General features: G+C 37.2%; 1 protein-coding gene across 2 annotated transcripts in view; it reads right to left on the bottom strand.

Moving 5' to 3' along the window:
- CDS1 (CDP-diacylglycerol synthase 1) overlaps window positions 1-20,006 on the bottom strand; it is a 74,721-nt gene that overhangs the window by 2,518 nt on the left and 52,197 nt on the right. For both annotated transcript variants that reach the window (XM_027853365.1, XM_027853366.1), the window contains exons 6-12: window positions 13,616-13,674; window positions 11,335-11,417; window positions 9,428-9,515; window positions 7,785-7,853; window positions 4,536-4,688; window positions 3,558-3,677; window positions 836-939 (exon numbers count right to left, since the gene is read on the bottom strand). In XM_027853365.1, the coding sequence (XP_027709166.1) occupies window positions 836-939; window positions 3,558-3,677; window positions 4,536-4,688; window positions 7,785-7,853; window positions 9,428-9,515; window positions 11,335-11,417; window positions 13,616-13,674 (676 nt within the window). The remainder of the gene's footprint in view (window positions 1-835; window positions 940-3,557; window positions 3,678-4,535; window positions 4,689-7,784; window positions 7,854-9,427; window positions 9,516-11,334; window positions 11,418-13,615; window positions 13,675-20,006) is intronic.

Genomic DNA, 20,006 nt, shown 5'->3' with positions numbered 1-20,006 from the left:
TTTGTCTAGGCTTATCCCTTTAATTTAATTTTCTTGTCTAATTGCTATAGTTAGCATTTCCAGTACAATACTAAATACTAATGGTGATAATGGATATCAGCGTTTCACTTGCTCTTACATACAAAAGGCTTCTAAGTCGTCCCCTCCCTCTATAGCTAATGCCTGCTCTTGCTTTTAGATACTACAGATCATTTTAAGGAAAGCTCAAATTACTCCTATGTTTTCTAGTGTTTTAAATAGGAATGAGTATTGTATTTTGTCACATTTTTTCTGCATTTAATTTAAGTAATCATATGATTTTTGTTGTTTTTATTGTCAATATGGTTGTCTAAAAAATTTTATTGATTCAAGTTATTCAAAAAAGTAATAAATCTACAATATAATGTCCATATAAACTACATCAATTCAAATATAACTAAGCAAATAAAATGTCAAATGAATACTAAATACCTCTAAAATTAGTCAACACTCAACACTAATATAATACATGGATTCTACTACAATAAAAAACAGCACTAGAAAAATAAAACTGAATGTACAAAGAGGTACAATCTTTCCCTATTACACAATGCCATATTTAATGGCAAGTGAGCTGAGTGTTGGCAGTAATAATGTTCTTCCCTTTCCATCCCAAACAAATGACAAAAGTTGAGAAACTAGAAACCTTCATTAAGATTGTTCCTATATAAAGTACCATGCTAATTGTACCCTTCTCCCAAGTTTATTAAAGACTGCACCCAGTGGTTAAAGAATTTTAAAATGATATCTTTAAGAACATCACATGCAAAAAATAAAATAATCTAACATAATACTACAAGTAAACACAAGTTTGTACCTTATGAAACTGGTAATATACACGTGCACAAAAGTTGCCATCAAATACTGACAGTCAAATCTGTCCATTATTCCTCCATGTCCAGGAATAGTGTTTGCAAAATCCTTCCGAACAAAAAAAATTTACACAAATAACAATTAGTCACATCCTTAGATATGCACCAGATTTTCTGGTACTTCAGTTTGTGTAGGATAAGAAAAAATGGTATAGTTGTGATTTTCTGCCAAATGTAAAACTAATTTTTTTCAGTACTGAAAGCTTACTACCTTTTCAATTCTTGGAAAAGTCTATACAAATAGATCACAATCATAAATGAATTCAATGTGGAAAATTGGCCAAAACCTCCCCAACTCTTTCCAGTTACATGGTCCATCATCACTGTGGGGCAATGAGGTGTAGAAATTCAGGAGCACTGAGCTAAGAGTGGAATTGATTGATTTATTCAAGTATGTGATAAAATGCCCAAGCTATCAATTTCATAGAGTAAATGTGAAAAGTTCTTGGAATGAGAATGATGTTCCAGAGGAAAAGATAGACCTAAGAAACTTAATCATGCTTCAGGGGATGTCTGTAAAATAATCAAGCACGATTAGAGCCAGTTACTCCACAGACAGGAGCAAGTGCAGCATTCTCGCTAACCCCCCTTAGAAAGGATTGTATGGTGAGGAGGGGAGGGAACAGAGAATAGGCTTCACGCTCCCCCACCCCCGCATACACTTTGGCCAGAGGAGGACCTCAAGAAATTTAGCTCGGTGTTTCAGGAGGAATGTGAATTTCTCCCCTGCCCCCTGGTGTCCTAGGAGCATCCCAGCTCCGCACTGCACCACGTCTAAAGGAAACTTCTGAAGCCCTTGATTGGGAGAACAGAGCTTCAGCAATAATGGGCTGGGAGCTACTGCTCTGCCACCTGTGCTCTCTGACCTCGAGCCTCTTTCCCTGCATGGATCAGTGGGAGAGTGAGTGTCACCGATGTTGGGGTGATGTTTTGTACCAACCAGGAAATCCCCGTTTCTAAAAACTACTCCAGGCTGGCTGGCTACAATGATTCTTAGTTGACACTCCAATTCCACTGAGGCACCACTAGGACCCTGCGAGAAGAAGGACTGATCTGGGACCCGAGACTTACTTGGGAGAGTAGGAGGTAGGATAATGATGCTCAGAGCTTACATGAGCTACACAGAGGTCAATTTGGCAACTGCAGAATTTTGTGAAGTTTCCACCATTGTCCCCTGAGTTCTTGTAATCACAAAATAATTTCTCTCTGCTCAAAGAACCCTCTCCCCACTCTGAGATCCTGCAGTATTTTGCTGGCACCATTCGCCTGGTACTTAGCTTGTGGGTGTATCCAGGTCTGGTCTCTTTTCCTACACTGTAAGGTCCTTAAGGGCTGGTGGCCAATTTCCAGCAAACTCCCAGCACATCACAAGGTCAACCAACTGGGTCCCCATCAGTTCAGTCACCAGCTTTTCAGTCGCAGGGAACAGTTATGCAGTCACTGCTTTTCCACTCTCTCACTGGACCCAGGGTAGCAAGCCACAAACCCATTATTACCAAATTCTACCAGCTACACCAAACATTACATGCCAGGTGCACACTAGCCCTAAGTAGAAGGGCACATGAGTGCCATATAAAGCAAATAAATGCCTTAGAGATGAATGTATGTACAGGCCTTGGGCTAAGGCTCTGAGTAATAATTCTAAGTCTATGTGAAGCCCCTGGTGAAGGTTCTAACAGACACCCAGAACTGGAGGCAGCATAAGACAATATTATTCTTTAGAGACATGAGTATTTTTAACTTCCAAATTAGACATAAGATACCTATACTAGCTAAATGAGCTAAGGCCTACCTTTCATGGTGTGATGAACCCCAAATAAGCCAGTTCCAAAAAGGGGAGTATAGCTCTTTGGACCTGAAGAATTACTAACACCAGTGTGGGCTTTTGCTGCTATCAACTTGGGTACCCAGAGAGCTGCGCTCAGTGGTATATTAATATCCTTATTAAATGTCTGTTTTCCAGTAAAAGGCATTTTTATTTTATCCTATTTGCCTTACTGACTTACTCACCAAATCCTGACCCTGTATTAGGGAGCTGGGTGCCCCAGACATGTAATGGTCGGTGTAGCTTATAGCATTTAGTGATGATGAATTTGGGGGTGGGGGGAAGAATACTTGGCTGACCTTGTGATGACCCAGCATGGGACATCTAGTGCTGACCCTAATCTAAATTTGTTCCAGGAAACAATCAATAATTAGAGATGAAGTCTAGTAGTAAGGCCACCAGACTGGAACAGGGATGACTTCTTCTGTCGCCTTAAACCACTCAACTCTGCCCCAGCCTTCAGCCCTCCTCTTCAAATGCGGCTGGAAGAGCACACCTGGTCACCACGAAAATTTTTTAGAAAAGACTGAAGTGGCAGGGATGAATTCTGCCAACACATTCAATGTACATATATGCTACTTTTAGAGAACAATTTTGTTGATACAGAAAGCATTTAACACTGTGAACTGACACATGGAATAAAAAAATCAACGTGTCAATTACGACAACCTTTCACTAGGTTAGCCAACGCTTACAGATTATCTAGTATATCTGTGAGGAAAACAAAAAAAGACAGTGCCTTTCTTCCAAGAGGTTTAGGGTATACAACCGAGGGAGGAACAATAATTCCAATTACAGGCACAATCACAGCTTCTGTTCTGAGATAGAATGCACATACCTACCTTAATTTTAAAAGCCCTTTTGAATCCACTAGCAAAGAAACCTCCAAATGGACCAATTAAAGATGCAAATGTTGAAAGGGCAATGCTATGTATCTGGAATGGATACAAGCTCACTGTATCCTGAAGGAAAAGAAACAGAAGCTATGGTCAGTCACAATTTTATTGAGGACATGATCCCACACAACTCTTGGGATGTAAAAGAACAAAACAAAACAAAACAAAGCACGGCTCATGACATGCGTTTCTGTTTTTGTGTTGAGGGGGCATCCAGACTGATGCCTCTATAGGTAGAGGGGATTCTGAAAGCTGAATCTCCCTCTACCAATCTGCAGCATACGCTAAACGCTGAGACACTTGACCAGGTTCACACAACCACCAAGTGTCAGAAGCAGAATGTGAACTCAGATCTCTCTGACTCCAAGATGAATGCCTTATCCTCTGCGTCATGACGCTTCTGTACTTTTATAACCTTAAAATAAAGGTACCGAGGACAAAACGCAGAACTGATCCCGTGTGAAGTTATACCCCTAGGATTCTTTAAAATGACAGCAAAAAATACTGCAAGAGAAAATTATTTGAGAAATGTCAGCAGTTCTTGCTGTATTTCATGTCTACAATTAACTAACTTTGACCTAGTGGATTGATATGCTGAATTTGTCATTTTTAATTCAGTTTCTTAATTATCATAACCTACTTCTACTGAATTTCCTCTCATCTGGAAAAACAAAGGGTTATTAAATATTTCTAACACAAATATATCTGAGCTAAATGGTATCTTGGAATTTGTACCTAAAACCCAAGGCAATTCTCCAGGTAATTAATTCCTCAAAGTTGGTTAGCTTACTATTCAGTTTACCATTCACTCTATTCTCAGGGTGGGAGAGATTATGCTGTATCAGAGATTTTCTACATAAATCAGTTCATTAGAAGGCTAACTTTATTATTCTAAAATTGACTTTATATTTAGGTTTCTCTTACCCATCTCAACACTCTCTTCAATAAGGGGGGAACAGAGTAAGTCTGAAGTTGGAAAAGTTCTGATGGTTCACACTCAGTTACAAATGAATTGACTTCACTTCTGTACTCTATTGGACAAACAAAGTATTGATACTTTGCTAAAAAGTAAGCAGCCTGTAAAACAAAACAAATATCTATTAAATATCAAGTGTTATCATAAAAACCTCCCTTCAGTTTTGTGTCAGAAAGACTAGAGTTAGAAAATTTACACTTTTACATATCAATTCTTGCTCCCAATTTAAATTCAAACACACACTTTCAGACATGCTATGTATAAAGGACTGTCCTGGGTGACACTATTCTGAAAATCAAACCGTTCACAAGAAAGTAAATGGAAAAAAATAATGATGAACCACAAAGGGAATCTGGGGGCAAAGAAGAGTTGAGAAAATGACCCTTCTTCCCCTTTTGACTGAAGTGGACAATGACGGGTGTGGAACATGTATATCTATTGTGAGACGTGGTTAACGTGCTGAACGGTTTTGTTAAACTTTTCTCCTTCTTCAATCTCTGTTATGAAGGATGACTCACTAGGTAAGGGAAAGTGAGGGACATAATCTGGCCAAGACGATGTACTCTGGGGAAACTTTAAGGCTCTATCTTGACCCCTTTCTCTTCTCTGTCTGTCACCTCATCACTTCCCATAAGTTCAATTCTCGCCTCTGTGCAACTGACACACAGACACACATATCCCTTGTCCTTCTTCTGAGACCTACATCATGAAGTATTAGTGGTTTCCAATTGCATGTCCTCTGGGCACCTCAATATCTTTATTTCCAAAACAGAACTCATTATCTCCACCCCTCCCCAGGCCAATAAGCATCTTTCCAAATTCCTGTATTACTGTCAAAGGCTCACAACCTTACTACTCACTACTCAACTAATCCATTCACCCCCACATATACCCAACCTTTGACCAAATCTTAATGCTTCCACCTCCAACACATCTCGTTAGGTCCCCTCCTTCCCACAGACTTTACCATCAGACGCCCCTGCTGTCCCGCCCCCCATCAGAGCATACAAGCTGGTTTTGTTCTTTATTACATTTGTAGTCTCATGGCTTAGCACAGTGGCTGGCACAGAGTAAGTGCTTAATAAATTCCTGCTGACTTGGTTCCCTACTGCCTCTTAGATAAAATATAAACTCTTCTGACATTTAAATCTTTTTAGAATCTGGTCCCTTTCTATCTTTCCAGTCTTTTTATACTTTATTCCCCACATTGGATATTCAAAGGCACAGCCACACTGTCCTGTCTGCACACATAATACTCCATGTCCCATCTGTGTGCCCTTCATGGGCCATTTCCCATGCCTGGAGGGTACTTCCTTTCCACTTCCTACCTCTTGGAATCCTTGGTGTGGTGGAAGCAACCATGTAGGGTCAGACTAATTTCTTCCTAAAAGACAACTGTCCGGCGACACAAAGGCAAAAGTACATAGCTTCCCACTATGTCAATCAATAGCAATCTGAGGAGTCTAGGGCTCCTTAGGCTAAACACACCCTGCTGACCAGGTATCCTTCCACGGCAAAGGCAGAGAATCAGGAGAAACCATGCCTACCTGAACCAATGCTCTATCGTTGATGAAAATCCTCTCCACGTTATCGTTAAGTAAGCCTTTTGATAAAGGTTAGATTGTCTATGCGTATCATTAGATCATATGAGTATCATACATATTAGTATAATTTTGTTTATATTTTATAAAAAATATATATTTTCTCTGTGTGTGTATAAAATGATTTATAGTCTGTATTCTGTATGTTGTCTCCCTCAAGAGAATGTCAGCAACTTGAGAGGAGGAACCATTTCATTTTGTATCACTAGCACAGTGCCTGGCACATAGCAGATGTCTAATACATACACTAATGTAAATCAAAAGGTATCAAAAAAAAAAGATAAGGGGAAAAAATCATTTAGTTTACACCGTCCCGATTATAAACTTTGTAGGTTCGGGGGAAAGTATAAAAATCGTAAACAGGGATTACAGATTGATTTCACAATGAATGAGAAGTCAGCCTCTCTAATCCCCAAAACCAAACCAAACCACTGAAAATGATTAAAAATCTTGTTTTCCAATGGTATAAATGAAAGATCATTTCAGTGTTCTCAGCTCCAATTAAACTTCAATTAATTATCCCCCTTTTATCTTCTCCACTTATGAAACTAGAAGAGATTCACTTAGTTGGCATTATAAAAAAGTGATCTATCACATATTTTATCTGGTGAAGTATACCCTTTCTTCTCTTCCAGTCATTTCCTTCATTCATCTCACTGATATATCTTAAGCCAAACTGTGGGAAAAATTAAAAAAACAAAACACAAACGGGATTTAAACTCCCACCCCTAGCGTCCAAAGTTTCATCCTTATGCACACCTTTGCCTAAACTGGAGACAAACAAAATAACCTCATCAGGGGTCATATGAGCATACTTAAATATGCACTGGCCTTCTCTCAGACAAAGGGAAGGAACCAATTCTACACGTATAAACACTCATTCTAATTAGTATTAACACAAGGTAAGAGGTCTTAAAACATAAGCTACTATCTTCAAATGTGAATATGAAATTATCAGCTACCAAAAAGTCTCAAATCTATTGCTTCAACCTTAAATTTGATACCAAGAAATAAGATGCAGAAATGCTGAGGCTAGTGACGCAGCTAGAGCTAATTTTCAACAATCTCCTTACACTAAGAAAAAAAAAGGCTCCTTGGCATATAAAGTTATAATTATAACTTTATATACAGTGACTCAAAAGTAATTATACAATTTTCGCCTATAATACTCAAAATATCCATTTCTTGAGCATTTTTTACCCAAAGCTTACAATTGTAGAAATGAAATATTTTTAAATCATCTAAAATGTTCAGCATTCATGGCTCAGAGTGCACAACCGAATATCAGAATCAATAGAACATTTCTGCACCTTGGCTGACTGTAATAGTATACATGACCACAAGTCAGTTGGTCACCATATTAAGAAAAGACACTATTTCTGTCTTACTGCATTTAGGACAATATACACAGTTTTTACTTACGCACGCTTTCAAACTTTTGGTTTTTATCCAGATATGGTACACAGAGTAGTACTGGAATAACCTCACCAGCATTTTCTAGTTTAATCTGTTCTGATTCAGAACAGATGGACAAACCAAAATAATTTGCAAAAGGATGAAAGGATGTCAAGAAACAAAAATTGTGGAAATACTCACAATGAATCCAAAAACAACTGTGGAAAAGAATCCTCCAATGAATCCTTCCCAAGTCTTTTTAGGAGACAGCTAACAGCGGTCCCCCCACCAAACAAACAGAAAAGGTAAGATAAGTTACTAAACAGACATTAAAAAGATAGACATCTATAAATCCTGTTCCAAGGCTCTTAGCAACCTGAAAACTTGTCAGCTTATCCTCACTTGGCTTCATCATTCATATTACTCTGGTAACCCCACCTTTTACTTAAAATTTTCCACACTCATAATTTACTACTATTTTTATTGAATTTCTTACACGGCTAGTCAAATAATTATTGGTTTATGTTTTTATGTTCCTGTAACATAGGTTTCTCATGTCCTTGAATTCTAACCTCCCTAATAAAAGGACCCAGGTCTTCTTTTCTCATACTTTCATTAACACATGTTACAGCGATAGATAACATATACCCAATATGATATGAATTAATCACAATGAATACTCAGCAAATATGGATTATTCAACATATTGAATTTTTTTAATGCTGGGTTTATAACACCATACTTTCCGAAAAGGACAAAATATTTTCTTAGTTTTACAAAGTTGTTTTCTCTAAGAGTCTTAGTATATCAGACTGGGAATTTCATGTCCAACATTCAATAAATGATACTATATTGCCAATTCTTTGGTATTCCTACATAAGGTCCATCACAAATCAATAACTAATTCTAAAGTCTAAAGTTACACACCTTTTATAATAAAGGGGGGAAAAGACATTTACTTTGCAATCAGTCCTAATGATGTAGACTGGTTACCAGGATACATTCAAAACTATATTGAACCTCTATGCACAAGGCATATATACTATGTACTGTGGAATATAACAATGAATAAACATCATCCTTTCCTGGATGGCCTCACCCAGTAGGGAAAAGAAGACAGCCTTGATCTTTCTCTAAGTTTTAGATCCACAATTCCTACATGAAATCTCTATTTGAATGTCCCATCAGCATAACAAGTGCAACATATAAAAACATGAAATTATAATCATGCTCTCATAAAGCTGCCTTTCCTCCTAATTTCCTTCTTTTTTTTTTTTTTTTTTGCTGTGGCCATTCAAACTCTCACATTCAAAACCTGGGATTGTCTTTTAAGTCTTCCTTTTCCTTTACTTCTTGCCACCTTCTTCTAGTCCAATTTCAGAATATCTCTTTCTCCATCCTTTTTTCTTCAGTTCTAACTCCTACTCCGTTAGTAAGGCCATCACTGGCATTCATACTTCCATATCCCTTCTCACGGTTCCTTTCTTCCCCTCTTCCCCCAAATCCCTGCTGCATAGACATGCCAGAATAATTTTTCTTACATACAAATCTAGTCATGTCATTCAAGGCCTTCTACTGTCTGGCACTCCTCTACTTTTCTAGCATTATTTCATAATACTCCTTCCAAGTACCCCTATGCCACGACGGTTTCTGAGCTAAGATCGTTCCTCTGCATTCTCCTTCCATGAGCTCCCTTCCAATCTTTTTTACATGTATAGACACATGAAGTATTGTTGCATTTAAAAATTTCTAACATATTTTTAATTTTGGAGTTTTTGTTGTTATTGCTTTTTCTTTTGGAAAAAAAAAAGTATGATAACTGCCTGGCCGAGTTTTTACATTACCTTAATTAAGGGAGTTCTCCCAAAGAAGAATCCAAAAAGGTAGGCTGTAATGTCATTGCAGATAACACTTGAGATTGGAACAAGAAACCTTAAAAAAAAGTCAGCAGAAAAAAACAGGTGACTTGATCAAATGCTTCTACCAAAATATGACTCACAACCAATGGTAACAATACTGGTGTTTCCATTCCTTCTTAGAGCACGAGGCAATCAGGTGTCACTTTTTCTAACAGAGCAATTTAAACATGATCTGACATTAAACATTAAAAAAAAATCTCTCTGAAGGACAATACTAAGTATTAAAATCTCTTTAATAGAAAAAGCATTATCATAGCATAGGGCAGATTTAAATGCCAAAGTAATAAGGATAAGTTATAATACAGGGAAATCAAGTCACAGGTTAGATTTACAAAAACTGGCTAAAATGGAAAAAAAAATCTATTGCCTATATAAAAGATAGGTTGAGAAATCTATGCTACATTATGAACAGTTTTGTTTTGAAGAGACTGTAGTGAGGGTAAGACTGTCAATTCCCTTAAGCTTTGCCAATAGAACTCAGACTCACTCTGGCAGAGATGCCAAGTGGCACAGACTTTCTACAAGGGTAGAAACAAGGCTGGACCCTAATGACAGGCCTAACAAAGTACAGAAAGGTTCATAACCAAGTTGTCTGCAGGGTAACAAGTTTTCTTGGGTACACAACTCTTCAAGACCATCTAATAAGGCACAAAAGGGCCTCCACTATGACAGTGGAAAGAGTGAACAATGAAGCATAATTATAATTTTTAAATCTTTTAGGTCTTACATTAGTTATTTTAACTAGATATACATCTGTGAAGTTGACTGATTACTTAAATAATTTATTAACTTCAATAAGACCTGAATTTAAAATTTATTTTAGAAAACCCATCATAGGTTTTATTCCAATTTTATTGATTCAATTAGAAATTTTTTTGCAAAACTGCTTTTAAAGATTTTTTAGTTAATTAAATATCTTCAGTTAATTAAATTTTCACCTATAAACTATTTTAAAAGATGAGCTTACAAATTTGTTGAGACTGAATTTCTGAAAATTATCCTCATACCTAACTATAATCAATATTCACAAAATGCTTTGTAACTTAATCACAAATGAACACTTATTTCCATTATCCTATCTTTTACAAATCTGTTACAGATTGTGACCCATTAAATCAGAACTCCAGAATTCCAGTCTGACATCGAAGAATACATACCATATAGACATGACTGAACAACATAAATATTCAATCCAAAGAACAAGCAATTCTTTCACTGTTCACCACACATGGCCAAGTGTTTTGTATAGGAACTGCAACTTTCCACATTCAGCATGCATTGCATGAAGTGATAAGATACTTGAAAAAAAATGCAATGTTATTGTTTAGTTCTTCAACACTTTAATGATCCATGATTTTGTTTGAATGAATGCTCACCAAAGCAAGTTAAGGAGAAAAGAAATTGCTGGGACCTTTCTACCTTGGGATCAAACTTAGGTCATCAGGTAGACATGCTGTTAGTTAATAAATCCATACACAAAGACTTTGTTGTCAGAGTACGTGCCAGTTTATTTTCCTTAAAGAACCTTAGGGTCTCCTCCACCACTAGAACTTTAAAGGATGACTACTGCTTTAAGTCCTAAGAAAATTCAGCTCATTTTTTGTTGCCCTTTGGGGAAATTTCTGAGATTTAGTTAGAATCTGAATAAGAAGAGTTTAAATAAAAGGTCCTTAAGAAGGTACTATAACATAATGTTCCAAGTGATTAGAAGCACAAGCCATTAAGAATTTGGTCCTTTGCTGTCAAATACTCAAATAAAAATACATTTTAATTAAGAGTAGAATTAGTGTTTGAGAAGCCATCAGAAAGCAATTTATTCTTGGTCCCCTTACCATATCATGCCTTCGAACAGATTTTGGATGACAAGATGAGACTGAGTTACAGTTATCAGCAAAGTGACATGAGTCCATGCGAACTGTTAATAGTGCAACAAGATAACAATTAGTGAATGCTACACAGGTCAAGGCACCTAAAGCTGAGGAAATAATGAGCAGATGCTTCAATGAGCACATTCAAATTTCTGACATCAGTTTTAGTACTTAATGTTGTCTTTATGCAGTATAATACAACTCTGTTGTTATGATATGTTTTCTAAAAAGCTAGAAAAATGCTTTTTATCATACAATTTAAAAGCATCTGGACTTTTTAAAAAAGAAGCAAATGGTAGATACTGTGATATACTATATAAAGACATATCTGAATCAGGTTAAATTGGTAATGAGGAATTTATGAGGTTATTACTAATTCCATAATACCAGTGTGAGCTATTATGTGGTACTATTTGTGAGCTAATTAATTTAATGATTATTATTAATAACATTAAGAATAATAATAAATTAATAATTAATTTAGATCAACATTCTGAGTACTTATATTCCAAGCATACTGACAGGCTTAAAAATGGCTTTCCTTTCCCTCGCTGACTTTTCCTGACTTCAAACAATTCAAATTAACTGAACATCCATCAAAAGGTTCAGATGCCCCTAAAGTCTGAAACTCTTCTGTGGATTTCACTGCTGATCACTGCAGTTTGTGGCTTCTCAGGGGCTCTAGAATTCTTCCTTCTTTTGAAATTTCAATGACCTTTGGCACTTTCACTTAAAGGTAGGTAAGTGAAAGGGAAGTTATCACCAAATAGAAACAACGATTTTTCTTTTACCTCAAAAAAACCTAGTTAAGAAATAATATGTTTGACTATAATACAGCTGGGGTATTTCTGGCATTTTCATTTATTCACAGTATACCTGCTTCCGGCTGACAACCAAGAGCTAGAGATCATATTTTTTTCCTGCTTCAGTGACCTTTTCTAGGGACAACAGCATGCCTGTGAAGCTAAAAAGTATTCATCACTTTGGACTTCTCTAGTTGCTTCTTTTTACATTTCATTATTCCTTTATGCTACCAATTGGTTAGCTGGATAATATGATCACAGCTTTAGAGCTGAAAGGAGCTTCAGGATCACCTAATCCTCTAAAAACTGAGGCTCAGAAGTGCAGTGACTTACCCAAGGTCACACACGTATTAAGTATAAAAAGTATTAAGCATAAAAGACTTCTGATTACAAATCCGATGCTCTTTTCAACTGCACCACGTAGTAGCAGAATTTGGTATTCACAAAACCAAATATTCTATTTAAATTAAATAATTGCATGTTAGCTTCACAGTTTAAAAAGGAAATTAGTTCAGCATACATGTAGCTTAAAGGTACATAAAACCAAGACTTGGATACAACAATATGAGGACAGCATGGAATGCTGGGAAGATCACCGACCCTGACGTTGGAGGACCGCTTACACTTACAACTGGTGTGACTAGAGTCACTTACACTTCCTGAGCCTCAATTTCCCCATCTGTAAAATGAGTGGGTTGAACTAGATGGCCTCTGAGCGTCCTTGTAAGCTCTAAATCTATAATCATATGCTGGCATTTTAATGGAGTGGGAAACTCCCTGCACTGAGGGAGAATGAGACCTCTTTAACTCAAGTGGATTAGAGAGCTTCCTAAGAATCAGAGAGGTTAAGTGATTCACCCGTGGTCACACAGCTAGCAAATGTCAAAGACGGGGTGCAAGGGCGAAGGTTTTGAATCCATGTCTTAGTGACATGGACAAGTCCAGCACTCTATCCACCATGCCATGTTGCTTCTGACAGGATTGGAAATCTAACAAACTGTACTACTCAGACGTACATACTTTCTGCTATCCTCCAGATACTTTATGTGAAAATAATCTCTCCTAGAGAAGGATGGCATAAACTTTTTCCAATTTTAACTTATTAAAGGGTCATAGAGGTAAAATCTCTAAAGTTATGAATAATAATATCCATTAATTTTAAAGAACAAAAGAACACTTTTAATATTACAAGATTATTTAAACTCCAAAATCAAAGGGCTTTAAATGTACATTTATTACCTCATAACAGATATTTCATCTGTAAAGATTAAGTTGGGTTCAAAAGGGCCTTTTCTAACTTCAATTATTATCCCTTATGCTGAAGGGTACATGCACCTGTTTGAAACTGCATAAGTTCAAATGTTCAAGAGTATAGCCAAGAAAATTTTGAAATACTTATTTCTTTAACAAATCAGTGACCATAAAAAATGGTTAATACACACCATGTAAAACTGAAGACGATAATGTTTCTTCACTAAGCTCAGTACAAACATGCAGAAACCTGTATAATAAAGAACAAAAAAAATGAAACATGCATTTTCTATCATCTAAAGGTATACAATACACAGAGCTTAAATAGGCAGGAATAGTGGTGTTTATGAAAATGAACCTTTATTACATCTATCTAAATTATATTCACTTACACATTATCTTGTGGCATTTTTTCTACTGGTATCTTATCCTACTATTGACTTTCAGAATTATGAACTAATAGAATTTAAATGTTAAAAGGCATGGGAAGTGTCATGTGATCCATTCTACTCCCTCCCCCATCTACTGCATCAAGGGGTGCCATGTAGACAGCAGCAGCCCTGGGCCTTGGGCACTGGTGCCAGTCTCAGTTTTGTTATTTAGGACCTAGCTGTGTGACTCTGGGCAGGTTAGTGAACCTTTCTGAGCCCTAGTTTCTTCAACTACAAAAGGACCAGCTCAGACTCTCTTCTAGATCTAAATCCTCAAATCCAGCTAAGTGGTCATCTAGCGTTTGTGCTTATGTCCTGCCTCTTGAACTGGATTGAGTACCTGAAAGGGCAGTGAATGCTTCTTTTTTATCCCTCACAGAACCTACTACATAGTGAGTGCTCAATTAAATGATCTTAATAAATAAAACTCCATTTATTTGTAAGAGTGCTGATATTTTTTATTATTCAATTACATGGATTCTGCTTTATGAATTTATTAAGGGTTTCAAATGCAGATGAATACAACTTTAAAAACTAATCTCGTTAAGACCTCAGGTTCCTTGCCTCATCCTGCTGTCATGGGCAAGTAAAAAGTAACTTGAATCCCTTATTTCTCAAAGAAACACAATCTTGATAAAAAGCAAAATTATAATAGCTTTCATATTACCTAGAATACATGAGCAAATATTTTTCACACCTTAATATGATTTAAAATAACAGCTTATGAATGAAGCACATCTTGGATATAATAAATTGCTATTTGCTAAAACCATGAAAGGCAATGTATTAACTTTTTTCCCAAATTAGCAACATGCTGATGCTGATAAAAGCATGTTTATTTAAAACTGAAATTTCATTTAAAAGTGAAATTCATATTAATATTTTGTTTCCTCATGACGATGGAGATTTACTTATGATTAGCATACTTTCACTCTCATTTTTGGCTTACATATGCCCCCTGTTCCCAGGCTTTTCTTCCTGTAGGTGCTCTTACCCTCCTCACAAAAAGGACTTAACAACAGCCACCTTTGGCTAATCGATAATTTGAAACCCCTACGTTAAAGGAGCAAAAAGGAAGGGAGACGAGGCACATGTGGTCATTTGTCATTGCCTTCATCTATCCTCTAACTCTCCTAACACGGCATACAATTAAGCTGAATAAATATGGTTTGTTTAATATGAAGTCAGCACCTCAAAACAGAATGTATACAAACAGATTCAGAAGTAAAGCCAGGGAAGCATTTTAAAAAATCTGCCTGTACTGAATTTAAGGTATTCAAAATAATTCTATAGCTACCTTTCTTATTTGTTTGGCCTGTTCTCCATAATCAAATCAAGCAAGATCTATCTTGCTGTTCAAGGAACTTCAGGAATAGAATTTACTTTTCTTAAACTATTTTGATTCATTGCTTTTGCTTTGGTTACATAATCAAAGTCTGAAAATCTGGTGCAAAAACAAATGGTAACAGTTAAGTGTAGGCAGATTTTGTATCGGCACAGGATTAATGAGAAACAGTGAAATAAAAACAAAGCACAAAGGCAGCTTTCAATTAGAGAATTGATCTTTTGTTTTCTGTTTCATTTTTCTCTCTGTATCATCCCCAGCACATATGTCCAGGGATTGACACAGAGTAGCTACTCAATAATACACATGGAGGGAATGGCCCTGAACATGAGCATGAAGGCTTGCTCTTAGACAAAGAACATCTAGTCACGAAGGTGACTCCCTTCGCTTTAGAGATGAGGAAACTGAGCATCTGAGAGACTGGAAGAACTGGAATTAAGAACATCTCGAAGGACATCAAGCAAATTTCTGCATCTGCTGATAGGTCTGGTCCTTTTCAATTAGCCGTATCCAGCTTACACAGCCTTGGGTTCACTACTCTTCTAAAGCCTGATGCCTCTTCTTCTGTCTATTCCAAAACATACGAATCTAAATCAGAGGCAGACTTACACAATAGAGTCGTGTTTGAAGAATTAGGAAACAAGCATGACTTTTTCCTCCAAGTTAGAGCTTAGTACTATTTGTCTCCTCTAAGCCAATCTTGAGTCCTTCACATACACTACTCAGGAAAGTCTTTATCAACTATTTCACTACTTCCTTCTCACTGTAAAAGAATGTTAGAATTTTAAAGGACTTCTGTGCAATCCTCTTATTTTGCAGAAAAGGAAACTGAGACCTAAAAGTATCATATCTGTAAGCCACAGTGACAGAGCTGAGACTACATTTTACTAATTAAGTTTCTTCCTTAAATCAAGTACTAACATATAGCTACTTTGTAGATTCTAGTAAGGATGGAGTGCTGTGACAACAGACATTGTAAGGGCATATAATTAGTTAATTATGGTTAGAGAGTTTTTCTTCCTATAGCAATAAAAGATCGAAAAAAAGTTAAATAAAAATACTAAAAATTTTATGAAAACCACAGGATTTTCATAAAAGAAAATATGTAAAATAAGTTAATTGTATATATTTTATTCCTATATATACATCCCCCATATTTATTGACAATGAAAAATTTGCTTTCTCTATTTGCTTCTATTACTCATTAATTTCCACTGATTGCCAAAGATTTTCTTAAGATATTTAAGAGCATCAATACTGACTGAAGCAGTCACTTAGGATTTTATTATGACATTTTAATAAATGCATATATTAAATAATTTTGACATATTCGAACAATTATATAAATTTCAGTTCTATATTTAACTAAATACCATTGCTGGGTCCTTTGCTTCCTTATGTTTCACACATTCTAGTAACAGATATGCATAGTCCTTAACCCAAGAGCAGTTCATTATACAATGGACCCAGCAGCACCAATGTCCTATAGCTTACATTTCCCCAACTCATCACATTTTGAAAACAAAGCTAGCAAAGATGGAAACATGGCTGGTTCTAAACAAGCTCAACTCTCTCCAGTCCAAAGCCTTGCAAGAAACAAGGTAAAACGTCAAATGAAGCAGATGATCAAAACACAGGAGATGTGCACTAGAAGAAGCACTCAGGAGTTAGATGTTCTCCCCACATCTCACAACCAAGACAGCAACAAAAAAGCCCATACTATCCATTCCAGATCTGACCGCTCAGCAATCTAATCCCCACATGCCGCGAAGGGGAGCCTTATTTGTACCTATCCGGTACTGCAGGAAAGGCGATGATCAGGAGAGGAGGATAACAACTAAATAAGTACAAAGAGAAATGTTACAGGTTAAAAAAAAATCCCTTACAATAAAACTCAAAACCACAGATTGTGTGAGTAGGAAAGAGGCCTCAGCAAAATGATCTTATTCAGCCTACATCTGAGATAAATGATCATTAAGATTTTGCTTAAAGACCTCCAAGGAGGGGGAACCCACCATTATTTGAGGCAGCCTTTTGTAATGGTTAGGAAAACTGACTGACTGACTGACATCAAGCCTAAAATGAGGAAGAGAACAGCCAAGACAGTGGAGTGGGAGGAAGCAATGCAGCCCAGCTTGATCCCTAAACTACTCAAATAAAGATTTGACAAGACCAGGTACTGATCATGAATGGAACTAGAAGAAAACAGAAAACCAGTTCTCCAGGCTAGGGAGCAAGAACAGGGGCCAATCCGGTAGCTGCAGAGTTGAACCCCTGGAACAGGCTGGTCCTGGAGTTACCTGAGGCTGGGTTCTGGGGCAGACGGCAGCAAGAGGATCACTTGAAGGGCACTGTCGCTGCTGGCGTGAGGCTCTGCCCTCAGCCCAGTCTGACACATGCATCAGTGATTAGGGCCAGGTCAGAGGCTTGTAACAGTGACCAGGACAGGGAGCTCATAACAGAGATGACATTGCAGTTCTATTGCAAAGCACTGCAGCCACCGGATACGGACGAGGGCCATCAGCAGTCTACTGACACTGAAATCAGAGATAAGCCTATAGATGTGTGGCCCAGGCACAAACTGTGGTCAGGAGCTTGCAAAGGTCAGACCAGAGGGCCAACAATCAGACTTTGCCCTGTGTCAGAGTGCTTAGAGTGCACTAAAATTTTGCAGGTTTCTGGCCTGAACCAACCCTGAGATATTTGAAGAATATAGTACCCGAGGTAACCCAAAAAAGCAGTAGCAGATCCTCAAGGTATACAGAACAGAACCAAATAAGACATTCCTTCCAGAAGTACTTGGAGCCTGGGACGAATATAAAGGACCAATTTGGGAATTAAAGCTGGAAGACTGAATAAACAAAAAAAGACTCCCACGATAAAGAGTCATTTTGGTACCAGTGACATCCGAGATACAAACCGGAAGAAAATAACTCAGAAAGGCCCACAAGCAAAGCCTGAAATTAAAACAAAGCTTGCCTATGAAGTTAACTAGAATTCCGCAGAGAAATGAAGCAAGAACTAGATTAGCACAAGATATAAAACATCTTACAAAAATAAAAAAAAAACAAAAAAAAACCAACTTCCTGAAAATTAAAATCAAGCAAAAGAAGTTAATGACTCTACTGGAAAATGAACAAAGTTAAAACAAAGTCAAAAGACTGGGAAAATGGAAGAAAATATAAGGTATTTAACAAATACCTTTACAAATAACAAATGACTGAAAAAAAATTCAAGGAGAGACAATTTAAGAATCACTGGTCTGCCAATGCAGTGCCAGAAAGCCTCGACACTTCAAAAAAGAGCCTGAATATAATATTTCAAGAAACCATGAAAGAAAACTGCCAAGATGTATTAGAAAGATAGTAAAGTGGAAAACAGCCAGAATTCCAATGGTTCTTCCTGAACGAAGAGCCCCAAAAGACAACTCTCAGAACATGATAGGGCTTCCAGGTCAAAGAAAAAAATACTGGAATCAGATGGGGGGGGAAGTGTTCAGCACCAAGATTATAGTCAGCAACCTAATATTTAGCAGCTTCTACTATAAAGGAATCAAGTACTTAGAATTTAGAATACAGTATTCCAAAAGGAAAAAAAAAAGAAAAAAGTTGACAAGAAAGAATAACTTGGCCTGCAAAACAGATTATAATCCTATAATGGAAAAAAATAGACCTGAATGAATTAGGCTTCCAAGCATTCTTGATGAAAATGCCAAGAGCTGAGGAGAAACATAGGTGTCAAGAGAAACATAAAAAGGGAAATACAAGTAAGCATTCAGAAGGGACTATACAAAACAGGGGAAGTTGATACAAGGGTTCCCTCAGAACCCCAATATCTAGAGGGAGTTAAATAAGACACGGGCCCTAGAAGTGTTTTCATTATGTTTTGATGATCAAAGAAGGAAGCAAAGGGAAAGAAAAATGAATACACTAAGGAAGAAAATGGGAGAAAGAGTGGACCCTCTTCTCTCCTTGTATGACTTGGTGATCTCAGCTTCCATGGATTCAATTATCAGCTCTATGCTGATGATTCTTAAATCTAACTTCTCTGATTATCTCTAGTCTTGCAACTTCCAAATGCCTATTGGTGTTGAAAATGGAAATCATCATCTTTCCCCCCAAACCCTCTTCTCTTCCAAATTTCTCTATTACTATTGATTAAGGGTATGACTATCCTCTTACTCACCCAGGCTCGCAACCGAGGTTCTACTCTTGACTTGTCTCTTTCATACCCCCTGCCCCATAGCACATCTGTGGCAATCTTGCTGATTTTACCTTCATAATATCTCTTGCCTACACCCTTCTCTTGACACTGCTACCACTCTGGTGAAGGCACTCATCGCCTTACACCTCGTCAACTACAATAGCCTGTTGGTGTGGATGCTACACCCAGTCTCTTACCCACTGCAGTCTATCCTCCACTCAGCTGTCAAAGGGATTATTCTAAAGAGCAGGTCTGACTATATCTCACACACACCCCAATCTTCTATAAGAAGCCTTATCTATAATTTATCCTTAATATATCTTGTTTGTACATAGTTGTATGCATGTTGTCTCCCCTTTTAGACTGTGAGGTCCTTCAGAGCAGGTGCTGTCTTTGCATGTCCAGGGCTTAGCCCAATGACTGGAAGATAGTCTGCATTTGATAAATGCTTACTAACTTAGGAAACGTGTAATTAGGGTGAAGTAGAAGATGATACAAATTAGGAGAAAGGCGCAGGAAAGGAAGCAAGCAATACAAATCTCACTTTCATGTGAACTGGTCAAAGGAGGGCAGAACGTGCGCACATACACACACCACAAACAT

Source organism: Vombatus ursinus, unplaced genomic scaffold (assembly GCF_900497805.2).
Source record: "Vombatus ursinus unplaced genomic scaffold, bare-nosed wombat genome assembly UNPS02009975.1, whole genome shotgun sequence".
Taxonomy (NCBI): Eukaryota; Metazoa; Chordata; class Mammalia; order Diprotodontia; family Vombatidae; genus Vombatus; species Vombatus ursinus.
This window is presented reverse-complemented; position numbering and strand designations above follow the sequence as displayed.